The following is a 13,031-nucleotide window of genomic DNA, read 5'->3' as shown; positions in this document are numbered from 1 at the left end:
GATCTAGGAACTCGATCGCTAGACTTAAAAAATTAATGAATCGCCACTAATCTTTTTCTAGGTGCGATTGGCCACCTATTGACTCAGTTCTAATCGATGATATCTTAAATTAATTTTAAGTTCATCGAAAGAATGATAAACCAATTTACGATTTTTAAAGTTGGGTTCGGGAGTATGATTAATCACGGGGAAATATTAGCACTCCCGTGACGCTCGTTCTATGAATGATACCACTTAATTATAAATTATCCTATTTAAGCCCTAATTCTTAAGTTTATTATGTTTTTTTAGTTATTATTTATTTATTTTATCCTTTATTTTATTAGCAAATTAAATTATTTTATTTGGCTTTAAAGGAATGAAGTGCACATGATGTGCTCGTGAAATGCATGGTATAAAATATAAATAATGTTGGACGAAAACCTTTTATTGAGGATATTTCCCAGATCCGCCTATCATACTAATGGGATCTTGGGATATTCTCTCACCTATAGAATTATCCGAGAAACTTACCTTCATAAATTTGACAAATAAATCCCATCCTCGGGGTAATCATACACGTTTTAGTGAAAATAATATTTTCGTGAATGCAAACCTATTACGAGTAGAATCCTTTTTATTAAAGATCTTCGCTAGACCCTCTCATCGTACTGGTAGGATCTAGAGATATCTTTTCAATTAAAAAATTTTTCGAAGAAAACTTGCCTTTGCAAGATCCTTCATAAACTCCCATCATCAAGATTTATACTCGTATACATAAATATCTACATGCCATGACATTTATGATGCATCAATGATGTTTGATGTGCTTATGAAATTTAATACTTTGTTTCTAAATCCTCCTATTCTTCTTTGTTATTTCTTTAAGATTTCATTTATTGTTTTTCTTTGTAAGCATGCATATTATGAATTATACTTTTATTATTGTTTAGGTGACTATTTATTTTATTATATAGATTTTCTTTTTGCCTAAGTTTTATATCTTTTGAGCAAGATATCTTATTTCATAGTTATTATTATTTCCTAATATATCTTTTAATTCAACTTTCTCCCTTTGTTATTATCTACTTTATTTTTTTAATGACCTTTATAAATCTATTTTTTTGTAACTAAATATTTATCTTTTATATTTATTATAAATTTACCATCATTGAATATTTTGTTATTCTTTATTTATTTATTTATCATCATGTATATTATTATTTTTCACAATTCTATATCTCTCTTTTGACACCTTAAGTAAATATATGTCATTTGTTCTTTTACATTTATTATTATATTTTTTTGTTGTTTATATCTTAAATAATTAAATATATAATTTAGTTTATTTAGAATTAAAACATCAGAATTTAAAATTAAGACCGCCACATCGTATTGGTGGAGTCTTAATTTAAATCCCGAACTAAAAAAAATTCATTCGAAATTACGACTTTTCGCGTTCCAAATGAACATCCCGTCATCGGTGTAACTTATACATTATTCCCGTGATTAATATTATTGTACTTTAAGACTTGATTTTCTATACTCTTTTAACTATTAAGGTTGATTCTAATACATCTTTTGTTATAATTCTTATTTGACTTACCTTACCATTTTTTAATATTTGACATCAAATGTCGACCCCCTCTCCTAAATATTCCACCCTATTATCACATAAGGGTATATTTTATTTTATTCTTAAATATATTTTCTATTCACTCCCTTTTATAATATTCTCTTTTCTTTTTTTCATTTTATACTCATTAACTAAACATATTTTTATAATACAATGTATACACATATTTTACATATTCCCTTCATATTTTTCATATCCAAATACGTCCCATCCACAACTCAATAATTTCCAACTTTTGCTTAATTTAATCCATATTTTTTCTAACATCTATTTGCTTTATTCATTTATCTCCTTTTTTATCTTTAATATTTTCTTTGTCTATCTAGATCTATCACTATAAACATATTTTATTTAGACATTTATCTTTTGTTTTGCATATATGTTTCACTTACCTAAGTTTATATATTTTGAATAAATCTTCTCTTAAGTTTAAGTTCTTTTTATGGCCAGACATTTTTTTAAAAAAATATTATTTCTTTATATGTTTTTTTGCTATTATTATTTTTATATTCTTCTATTAGTATTAATTTCCTAACCCTAAGAATATCATCTAGAAATTTCTAGAACATTATGCTAAATAATTTAAAATTAATTCTATATCATCAAGCAATAAAGCATAAACTAAATAAAGTGGGTTAGGTCCAACTAAACCAAACCACAACTGCCCAAACAACTCAAATTATAATAGATCCACCAAACAAAGGTACAAAATTTTTACCTAACTAGGCTAAGTTGGCCCAAGCTAATCAACCTGACCCATGATCTACACTAAAACGCATCGTCCGGTGCCTTGCATAGCAACCCTTAGTGTGGCAAAAACGGAGTCGTTTGATGCATGGAGAAGGGCTTTCGGTGAGTCATAAAACAATGTTGTTTCAAACCCTACAAACCCTAGGTTTTTAAGCCTCTTTTTCTTCCTCCCTTCCCACTTTCCTTTCTTTTTTTCTTCTTTTTCTACTCGACGGCTACTCTGCCCTCTCTCTACCTGATAATCTCTCTTTCCTTTCTCTTTCCCCACCGATGATCAAAAAATCGAAAACCAAAACTCTTTAAATCTCTCCGATTTGAAACTAAGCCTACAACTTTCTAAGAAATCCCACAAAGAGAGAAAGAACCAAAAAAAAGAAGAAAAGTTTCCCCCTTTTCCCCGATTCTTTCTAGCTTCGGCATCTTAGGGCTTCTTCCTTTCTTTTTATTCTTTTATTGTGGTTTTTCAGCTGCTAGGTTTCTTAGGGTCTTTGGTTTCTTCCAATTTTCAAAAGAAAGAAAGGATTCTTAGGGTTTTTTTTTTTCAAATTCCTCGCCTCCCCTAGAAATTTGGGCAACGGGTTGTTATAAAGCTACCCTTAGATGCTGGGGATGCAGCCACTTGGGCACCCCCAGCATCGGAAGGCCATTGCCAGATGCGAAAATTTTGCATTCGGCATGGTTAATCCGTCCATTTGCACCCTGCTAAGCTGTTTGTTTCTCTTTTTTTATCTTATTTTTTTTTAATTTTATTCTGTGTCTCCAGAACGTTCTAGGATCATTGAGTTTTAATCTTTATTAACTTATGTTTAGTGCGATTGATCTATTTCAAATCACGTAATTGCATTAGGCCTATTTGTCAATGACAAGCCCAAATGTTAAGCTTAATGGCCTCATTGCTTGTCCACATTTCCATGGCCTCAAACCAATTTAGTATTAGGACTTGATCTGATATTTTAAAGTCCACAGGACTTTTAACTAATTTTTGAATATAAAATAAAGTAATGAAATAAGAAAGATACATAAAAGATGAAAGACTAAATAAACAAAAAAGCTAATAAAATAAATAAATAAATAAGGAGATTAAGACACATATAAAGCTATAGTGTCTACAATAACCTTTCAATTGATATGATTTTTCAATAATCACAATTTTTCGTATGAAAAAACATAATTTTTCATTTACAACATTTCATATAAAAAAACATAACTTTTATTTTAAAAATGCACCAACAATGAGAATAAAAGACTCGAACACAATTGAGCTAATGGCAATCAAAGAAACCTTTACGTTATTCGCAGCCTTGAGGTGGTGTAATTCACATGGATTGATGGTCGAGTCAGACTCAACCAATGCCATTCAATGGACAAATAATCCTTCACTTGCCTCATGGAGGACGAGAAGAATTCTGAACCATATTAGTAGCTTGAAGAACAAAGTGTAGAACTGGTCGGTGGTGCACACACCCAGATCGACTAACCGCTTGAGCAGGGGTTGAGCGGGTCTAGGAACTACTGCAGCTGTATAATTAATTACAAGCTCTGTATGAGATCTTCCCAGTGTGGTGATAGTGTATCTAGTTATCTTTGCTGCCGCCGATATTTGGATTAAGATTGTGGGTTGAGTTTGGGATGCAAATCCATGCGGTATCTCTGTTGTGGTGCGGAAGCAGATTGTTCTGTTACAAGGTTCTATTAAATTGATTCGATGTGAATGTGAAGTATAGCCTAAGGGGGAGTTTGAGGTAGCCTAAAGGGGCTACGTTGCAGTTGTGATATCATGAATGATGAGCTAACCACCTTTTGCCTGCTGTGTGCTTACTCCACTGCAATGAAATTTCGTACTATTCAAAAAAAAGAAAACTTGGTTATTAGCGTATTGGTACTTGAGTACCATTCTACTCTGTCCAGAACAAAAAATGTGGCGCACTGAGTTTCGAAAAGGACCCTCTCATAAGTGGTCCAATCTTGAATAAAATACATGCCCCAAAAATACAGGATTGCTTACCACAGACTTCAACGTTAATGGCACAAATACAGTTGGTTAAATAAATTTATTAATCTCATTAAATCCCCTAACGTGATTCAATTAGAAAATATCAAATGCCCCAAAACGTGCGAATGCACTTTTTATCTATTAGTTTAATCAATTCGATAGCATAAATCAGATGAAATAAACAATCAACTCGAACATTAAATTTTTTATTTTTTTGGAAGGCTTCATCTCACTGAAAATAAACTGTACAGTTTCGACAAGGGATGCAAAAAGACCTTGTCAGATACGCATATTAACAGACCCCAGCAAGCAAGGGGCACGGCGAAGAGATCACTAAATACACACAGAAATGTAAATATACTTATTGTCAAACTAAGTGCTCAAGTGCGCCAATTTGTTCCCGCTTCTCTTTATCTTCTCGACAACAGTTACGATCATGTAGTACAATTTTCATTGTACAGATCATTAAATTCTCAATCAAAAGTATATTCGAGTATTTGATTCATTAATTGATGTATGATATTTTATCATAAAAGTAAAATTGAAACTCTTTTTTTAATTATAAAAAAAATTCCTAATCAAAGATCTCTTTCAGATCACGAAAACTCATTTAACAAAATAAATTGTCTACCCCCAATACTTTTTTTTTACTTTTTTTTTTCTTATGAAAATGATAAATATATAATTTTTCTTTTTCAAAACAAAAAGGTATGTAATTTTAACTTAATTTTATTCGTCTTCTATCATTTTATGACAAGTACTTTTTTTTTTTGAAAAGTGTCACGTACATCTCTTATTCACGGGAAATTGCACTAGTACAGAAAACGTGGACTTATTTACAATTCTTTAGGTAAAATATTTTTTTACAGGGTGAAATCTTAAAAGTGTAACTATTTAAATTTTTTGTTGTATTTTTTTTACATTTAGTAGAAATGTCGAAAGTATAATTTATACTAAATGTGTAATTTTTATAATTATATTTTATTCATTTTGCTGGTAAAAATTTGTATAATGATATCAAATTTACAAAATTGTTATTGTTAAAAAATATATAAATAAAAAGTTTTACTAAAAATATATTTAATTGCACATGGTAAAAATACGCAATCATGCATCAAATTTATTATAGTGTAAGTTGAAAGTAGGTACTTAAAAAAAATTTAAATATTTTAATTTGAGACCATAATTGATGAGTCATTATTAATTATAATTAATTGAACCGCCACCCAATTTGATTTCAAACAAATTCAATTAATTCTCAATGCTTGGAAAACCTTTGATGCCGTAGACGTTAGTGCCACCTAAGAAATATGAATGCGCGTAGCTTTTGCATATGTTTGAATGATGAGAAAGCAGTGTCGGCTCAAGGGTAAAGTGATGAAAGCAGTGACTTTAGCCTCAAATTTTATTAAGCTTTTTAATTTTATAACAATAACATAATTAATTATATTAAAAAATATATAAATTAAGATAATTATTAAAATAGTTATCTCTCTCTTAAGCCTATTAAATATTTATTTCCCTCCCTTTCACATCTTTATTTATTTTCAAGTATTTAATTTATTTCTCATGTAAAAGTTAAAATAATTAATAAAAAAATATATTTTCTTATTTTTTGAATTATGTGCTTGATAAAATTAAATTTTTTTATCACTATTCCATTTTTACAATACAATTAATTCTCAACTATTTTTTCTATTTTCAATCAAGTACTCGTCATATATATTTAATGATCTCTAATAACTTTTTTTCTCATCTAGTTCTTCTATTTGCAATCAATTTAGGGTAATATGTATTTAATGATCTGTAACAATTTTTTTCCTTTATATAAAATAAATTATTTTTTATTCAATCTATAATATCCATGTTTGAATTCTTCTTCCTCATTTGCTCTATCTTCTTTTACTTTTAATTTTCATCCAAAAAATACTTAGGAAGTCTATTATGTTATTATGTTCATAAAGTGGGAAGCCTCATTTATTATTCACAATAAGCATTTAATAAGTAGGTATTATTATTTTAATCTTTGCAGACTTTTTTGCTTTAATTTAAAATTTATATTATATTATTATATTATTTTTATTTTATGTGATAATTGATTTATTAAATTATAAATTTAATTAAAAATTCTAATAATTTTTTTTTAATTTCAATAACAAGGATTTCATTTGAATATTTAACTTTAAACTTTCAAGACTATTGAGTCGACCTTATTAGAAAGTATGAATAACCTGATAAGTCTCTTTCAATGGATCACTTCCACGAAAATATTATCATATGATGATTTAATTAGTGTGACAACTACGGATAAGATAAAACAAAAATATATAGCTTTAGTTGTCTATCTGATAAAGCTTTTGTAAAACATGATGCGGTAGCCAACTTTGTGATTAAGGCATTAATTAAATGCAAATTCAATGAATGGGTCTGAAATCATGTCAGTAAAATGACCCGTGACATTAGAATTCCTCAGTTGTCACTGGGTGGGGTGAGTTCAAGTTTGAAGCTCCAAAGATAGAAAATGGTGTGCCTTGTTTACGGATAGCCATATCAATAGCAGGAGCTTTTTATTTCTTTTACTGCTGACAAAACTGTATATTAGCAGAATATCTATTACTATTCAAAATAGAGCATGGCCACTCAAAAATTGTGGGCCTGAATCATCCTTCTAATATAATATTGTGGGATGCAATCAATTTTTTGGACCGCCAACAAAATGGGCAAAGCAAATGAAGCATGCAGCACACTTGCTGCGGAGACATTCAGGTCAAGAGGAAATGGACTATTCAGAAAGATAACCTTTACTAGCACAACAAAATGTTTCAACTTTCCGATCAAATGATGAGACAATTGATTTTAATGGAAATATATATAGTAGTAGAAATCAATATAATGGCTATGTGGAAAGTCAACACAAAGGGTTGCATTAGTGATCGTATACATTATTATTGAAGATCACTTAGAAGATTCCTCCAGTAGGACCCTAATTAGGCGCAAGGTTAGGTTTAGCCATGCCGTGGAAAGGGCCCCCTCTTTGAAAGCCTATAGCTAATTCAATTCTCTACACCCTCTAACCGGACGGAACGCCTCCCTCATGTGTCTTTGGTTTTCTTGATTTTTCCCTCTTCTATTGATGAGGTGGGTAAGTCTGAAAACTGCTTTTAACAATTTCCATCTTGTTTATGACCTTTATTTATTATTTCGAATGCTCTTTTTTTAATTAATTACCAACCTATAATGCTAATTAATAGAACCAATAGCTAGCTAGACAAACACTTAACATTGTTTTTTTCCTTCAAATTACATTTTTTATTTATATTTTAAAATACATAGAAAAAATCAACAAGTGATAATTTTAGGGAAGCAATGGAAAATCTACTAACTATGTAAGTCTAAGATTATTTTTTTAAGTGCAAGGAGTAATACAAGTGGAATAATTTAGATATTTCTGTGGAGAAAATCTGTGGAGAAAATCTGTCAAAATGTTTCAATGAATTTCCATCGAAATTTAGACAAAATTGATTTTTGCATATTTCGGACAAATTGCTGACACAATTTTCATCAACTTAATTTTATCTGACAAAATTTTCTACAACTAATTTCTTTGAAAATAGTCTATTATATTGTGGTGAATTAGGTTCGAGTGACCAAGATTATAATTTTGAAACACAAGTAAAATTGAAAGCAAGAATTAGAATTAAATAAAGAAATAAGATTAATAATTTTGATACTTAAATAAATATTTGGTTCAATGATAAAATTGCATAATCTCTTTTCAAAAAGTGAGTCAGAATGAAATTTCTCCATAAAACTCGAGTAGTTTCACCCCCCTCACGTGGGTCACGCAATTTACTCTTTTCAAGTGGCCTGCTGCATTTGGAGGATTGGAAGCTAATTTGCAAACACACAAAGAAAGGGCAACCTAGCTAGGGTGAAGTATCACACACCCAAAACTAATACTAGCTTTCATGTTAAAAACACATTGCAAATTATGTTTTTCACTTTTTCCTTATATTCCTAGTGGTGAAATCTGGCAATTATTCTGTATTCACTCGACAACAAACACTAAAAGCCATGTCTTCCATTTACACATTTACAGCAATTATAACAGAAAGAAAGATATAGCACTAACTTTTTTTTTCTTTTTAATAAAATAAATTGTTATGTAGAAAAAATCTATTCCACTATGAACAGAAAGAAGGATACAAAGAACTAGTTGGCTTTATTTTATACTGTGCAAACATTTCCCCACCCTAACTCCGTATACCCTTTCCACACCTAATATTTATTTAGCAAATAAATAATAAATTATAAAGAAAAAGAAACATTTAACCCCACTATAAAACTACAGTCCATGTGCATGGTTGTTAATCCAATTCGGCACCACTATTTCCTGCTGAATCATCAGAGAATCTGACTCCTTCCCTCTTCAAAACCAACTGGATCTTCACACCCGAAAACAAAGTTTAAGTTTTTTATGATAAACCTTTTTACTGCCCTTACAATTTTTTTTTTCGCCATGGTAAATACTATAGCAAAAGGGCCTTTTCCATGCCTCACTTGATGTCAGCTTTGATTAGAAGCTTCCCTTTGTTGTCTCACTCGGCAGTGCCAATGGGAGCAGTTTTGTTTGCTACTAGCTCAAAAGCATTCCTTTCATATTCCTCTTCTTCACTTTCTCCAATATCTTCTTCATCTTCTTGAATCTGATCCCTCTCAGCTTCCTCCATCATCGCCTCTGCCTGCTGGCTAATTTCTTGTTGTTGTGGAGGCCATTGCTGCTCTGGCTGTACCATCAGTGGCACCATCTTGCTCTCAGGCTTAACCCCATAACCGGAAGAACCAACTGAATTCTCGTTTTTGCTGATTTTCTCTTTGTAAATAGCATCCAGCTGGTGAAAGTATGGGCATGTCTTGGAATCTTCAGCCCTTTTCTTGTTGCTTTCTTTGACTTTCTTGAAGTACTTGTTAATATTTTCCCATTTCTCTTTGCATCTCTTTGCGCTCCGACTATATCCAAGCTTTCTCATCCCGGCTGAGATCTCCTCCCATAGAGGAGCCTTAGGCCCATTTTCTTGGTACTTCACGTCAAGATTAGTTCTAAGCCCTATAAGAGCTTGAACTTCAGGTTTTGGCCATCGTGAAGGACTTGATAAAACCACGTTATTCGCTGCATTAGTCATTCTCGAGGTATCAAAATTCAAGGCTGGGGTTGGTGGCTGCGGTTGCGGCTGATGCAAAGGAGGTGGCAGCGATAAGGGTGCTGTTGGCGGAGGCGGTGTTGTTTGAGGATTTTCTTGTGGTTGCACTTGCACCGTGTTCGGTTGCTGTCCCGATATCTTTTGCAAGAATGCAATTACTGCAGCATCTTTTGCAGCTGCCGTGGATCGTTCTTGAATTAAAATCTCATGTTCTCTGTTGACCCGTGCCATTTCTTGAATTCTCCAAGCTTCTTCGCGTGCCGTTCTTTCCTGTTCGCACTTCTCGATTGTTCGCAAGAACTTGTTTTGCAACTCCTCTTGTTTCTCAATCACCTCCTTTGTCAGCCTCCTGAAAAACTCCTTCCATTTCCTTTTCTTCTTACTGCTTCCTTGATCTGAATCGTCATCAGATGCGGTTGAGGAAGAGGTAGAAGTGGAGAAAAGAGTTGATGAAATGTTGTGGAAAGAAGATGGAATACTATTGGAATAAGGACCTATAGAATGTATAGGAACTGCTTGTGTGGAAATGGTAGGGTTTATCGAAGGTGTGGCATTGGTTTGAGGTACATTGGTAGGGTTCATTGTTGTTGATGGGACATGGATATTGGAGGCAGTAGGAGGATTAGTCCAAGGCATTGCCGCCGATGTTGGGGTCGGAGTTTGAGGTTTTGGAGGTGATTGTGATTGGAGTGAGTGAAGATTCTCAAGGGCCTCTAATTGATCAAAGAACCTATAAGTCTTGCCATCAGTCTTGCCAGTTCGGCCATCTTTGGTTCTCTTGTGGTACTTGAAGACATTCTCGAATTTCTCCTTGCATTTCTTGGCACTTCGATGATAACCAAGCTCAGCCAGTTTCCTGAGAAAAACAGTTGCAAAACAGCCCTATTTCTGTTTACACTCTATTTCAAATTCGGCAAAAGAATAAAGTTTAAAAGCACTTTGCGACATTAATAAACATCAAAAGAACAAGAAGAACATAGAAAGTAAGACAGAAAAGAGGGAAAAAAAAAGAAAACCTAACCAACCAAGGCCACATGGGAAACTCACAACCCATGTTGGAAGTATCTGCAGGCATTTATTAGGCTGATAACGTTTCTTTTATGGAATTTTACTAAAATGGACAAAAGCCAAAAGAAACCATCTCTAGAAACCACAACTTTCAGCAGCTGGGATTACTCTTTGCAGCTTTTAAAACTTAAATGCTTGAGAAAAGGCCTTGACGAGAAAAGCTGAATTCAATTCCCTTGTAAACACTGAATTCAATGAAAACAGAAAACTGAAAGCCAATTCCTCTTTCCCAGAATCCAAGAAAACTGATATTGAATTACTTGTCAACTATGAATGGCATCTAACAAACTTGTAAGAGAAACCAGGATTCAGTTGAAAATCCTAAATCAGGTGATCTGCATGCATGATCACCTGACCTAGATAGCTTAAATTCTCAATCCCGTGAAGCAAAAACAAAACTAAAATAGATATTTTTACTCACCGGGAAACCTCTTCCCATAATGGACCCTTGAGACTTGAGTCTCTAAAAACAGCATCCATGTCGGAACGTATCTTCAATAAAGCCAGAGTCTCTTGCCTAGGCCATCGATTTCCTCCAAAACTCCGGTCACCTTCATCAACCCTACCCTTATCTTCTTCACCGGAATTTGAGCCAACCATGCCAATTTCACTGCCTTCATGGATTCCAGGCGCTGCCGAGGCATCGGCGGAGCTTTCTGCCATAGTTGAGTCCCCCAGCACAGGACTCTCTCTTAGCAATTACAGCTGAAAAAAGAATAGTATAACAAGAGAAGGGTGAATACTATCAAGGGGTTTTATGTAAGATAGGTGTATGGTGAATTTATTTATTTTATTTTTGGTGGGGATCTGCCTGTCAATCTCAACCCAAAAAAAGCAATTTCAAACAAAAACTTTTATTTATTTATATATATATATATATATTGTTTAATCTGTATGGAATCTTCAGTTATTTTTCGCTTTTGCCGGTGAAAAAAGAACCTTGCTGGTGAAAAAAGAACCCAAGTGGTTACTTGGGTTTTTATTATTATACATACATATATATATATATATATATATACAGACATACGCATAACAAGAAAATAAATATAAAAAATGTGGGAGAAGATAGATGGAATATAATACCTGTAAATGAAAAAGAAAAAAAAAATAGTATTATTATTATATTACGGATAGTAATGGAAAATTCATCAACAGCGGCAGATAGCGACGATGGGGATAATAAGTTGGGCCATGTAGGTCAGCTTTGCTTTTTGGGGCGTTTTGGATTTCAGTGGCCGTTGGCTACACTTGAGGTTGAAATTACAAACAGCCCCTAACATGCATCCCATTGACCCTCTTATCGTACAACCTAATTATTCCACTATTTTATTAGATCAGGTGATCACTGCACATATTGCTTTGCTTCAGTTCCACAATTCACATTTTCTTTTTCTTCCATCCTTGGTTCTTTCAACTTCCCCAAATTGCCCCTCCATTATTTCCAATTGAATATTTACATTTTTTCAGTCCTGTCAAAATTATGGTTACTTTTCTTTTGTGAACAATAACAACTCTTATTGTTGTTGTATATAATATTTATTTTTAATATTCTTTTTACTTTTTAGCATTAAAAATTATAATTTGTAGATGTTATAAATTTTTAACAAATAAGAGATAATCATGTTCAATAATCTTATAAATTTTGTCACCTCCCTTCTTACCATTTGAATTTGGAATCTCCAAATTGCCGTCTAATAGAGATGAACAAAATTGCCCCTGGATTATTAAGATTTATGGTCATAATGCCTAATTAATTGGCAAAACGGTGCGGACACGTGGGCAAAACGGGGTAACCACTAAGACGATTCGTGGGTTGACAAATCTTGCCTTCAAAGCAATGTAATTTAAAAAATGGGAATAAACTTATATGAATTGGATCGATGTTAGTGGTGTACACAGAATGTTGAAATTAAACTAGTTAGATGTAGGTCATTTTATTAGGCCAAGCCATTTATGAAGATGAAGTAAGTAGTGACCAATGTAGTTAGGCTGTGACCTACCGTAATAAATTGTATTGAAATTTCGCTGCCTAAGATATTGTATAATTAATTCCTCATCATTCATGAATTATTACAATTTCTGGGACCATATGGCTGCCTTGTTGAGTTGTTAGATGTTACTCTAATCTGTCATGAACATGGCTTGTATTGTCCCACGAGTGTAAAATGCTTGCTTTTCCTTTTTTATTTCCCTTTTATATCCAAGGTTTTCATTGATTGATTGCGAGTCGTTTTACATACAAAAATGACTCATAATATATATAGAGGATTTTTTAGTATTTTTTCATTTTCATATTTTTTTATATACTAAATTTTGACACACTGATTATGTCGATAAAAAATGAAAGTAAAAAAAGAATAATTATGTAACATAATAATATTTATATATAACAAAAATCAATTCA

General features: G+C 32.3%; 1 protein-coding gene across 1 annotated transcript; it reads right to left on the bottom strand.

Annotated features, from left to right (window-relative positions):
* Positions 1 to 8,516: 8,516 nt before the first annotated feature.
* Positions 8,517 to 11,522, bottom strand: LOC110417110 (trihelix transcription factor DF1-like). The gene is made up of 2 exons (XM_021429321.2): positions 11,049 to 11,522; positions 8,517 to 10,415 (listed from the first exon to the last, which is right to left on the bottom strand). The coding sequence occupies exons 1-2, from the start codon at positions 11,288 to 11,290 to the stop codon at positions 8,957 to 8,959; spliced, it is 1,701 nt and encodes a 566-aa protein (XP_021284996.1). The 5' UTR covers positions 11,291 to 11,522; the 3' UTR covers positions 8,517 to 8,956.
* Between the last annotated feature and the right edge of the window lie 1,509 nt (positions 11,523 to 13,031).

Source organism: Theobroma umbraticum, unplaced genomic scaffold (genome assembly GCF_002168275.2).
Source record: "Theobroma umbraticum cultivar Fairchild unplaced genomic scaffold, ASM216827v3 scaffold_51.0, whole genome shotgun sequence".
Taxonomy (NCBI): domain Eukaryota; kingdom Viridiplantae; phylum Streptophyta; class Magnoliopsida; order Malvales; family Malvaceae; genus Theobroma; species Theobroma umbraticum.
The sequence above is the reverse complement of the archived record's forward strand: the minus strand, read 5'-3'. Positions and strand labels throughout refer to the sequence as shown.

Excerpts from the sequence above, each read along its gene's own strand:
- LOC110417110 (XM_021429321.2), bottom strand. The coding sequence starts at position 11,290 with ATGGCAGAAAGCTCCGCCGATGCCTCGGCAGCGCCTGGAATCCATGAA. Across the intron at positions 10,416-11,048 it reads TTATGGGAAGAGGTTTCCCG|GAAACTGGCTGAGCTTGGTT; the intron begins GTGAGTAAAAAT and ends TGTTTTTCTCAG.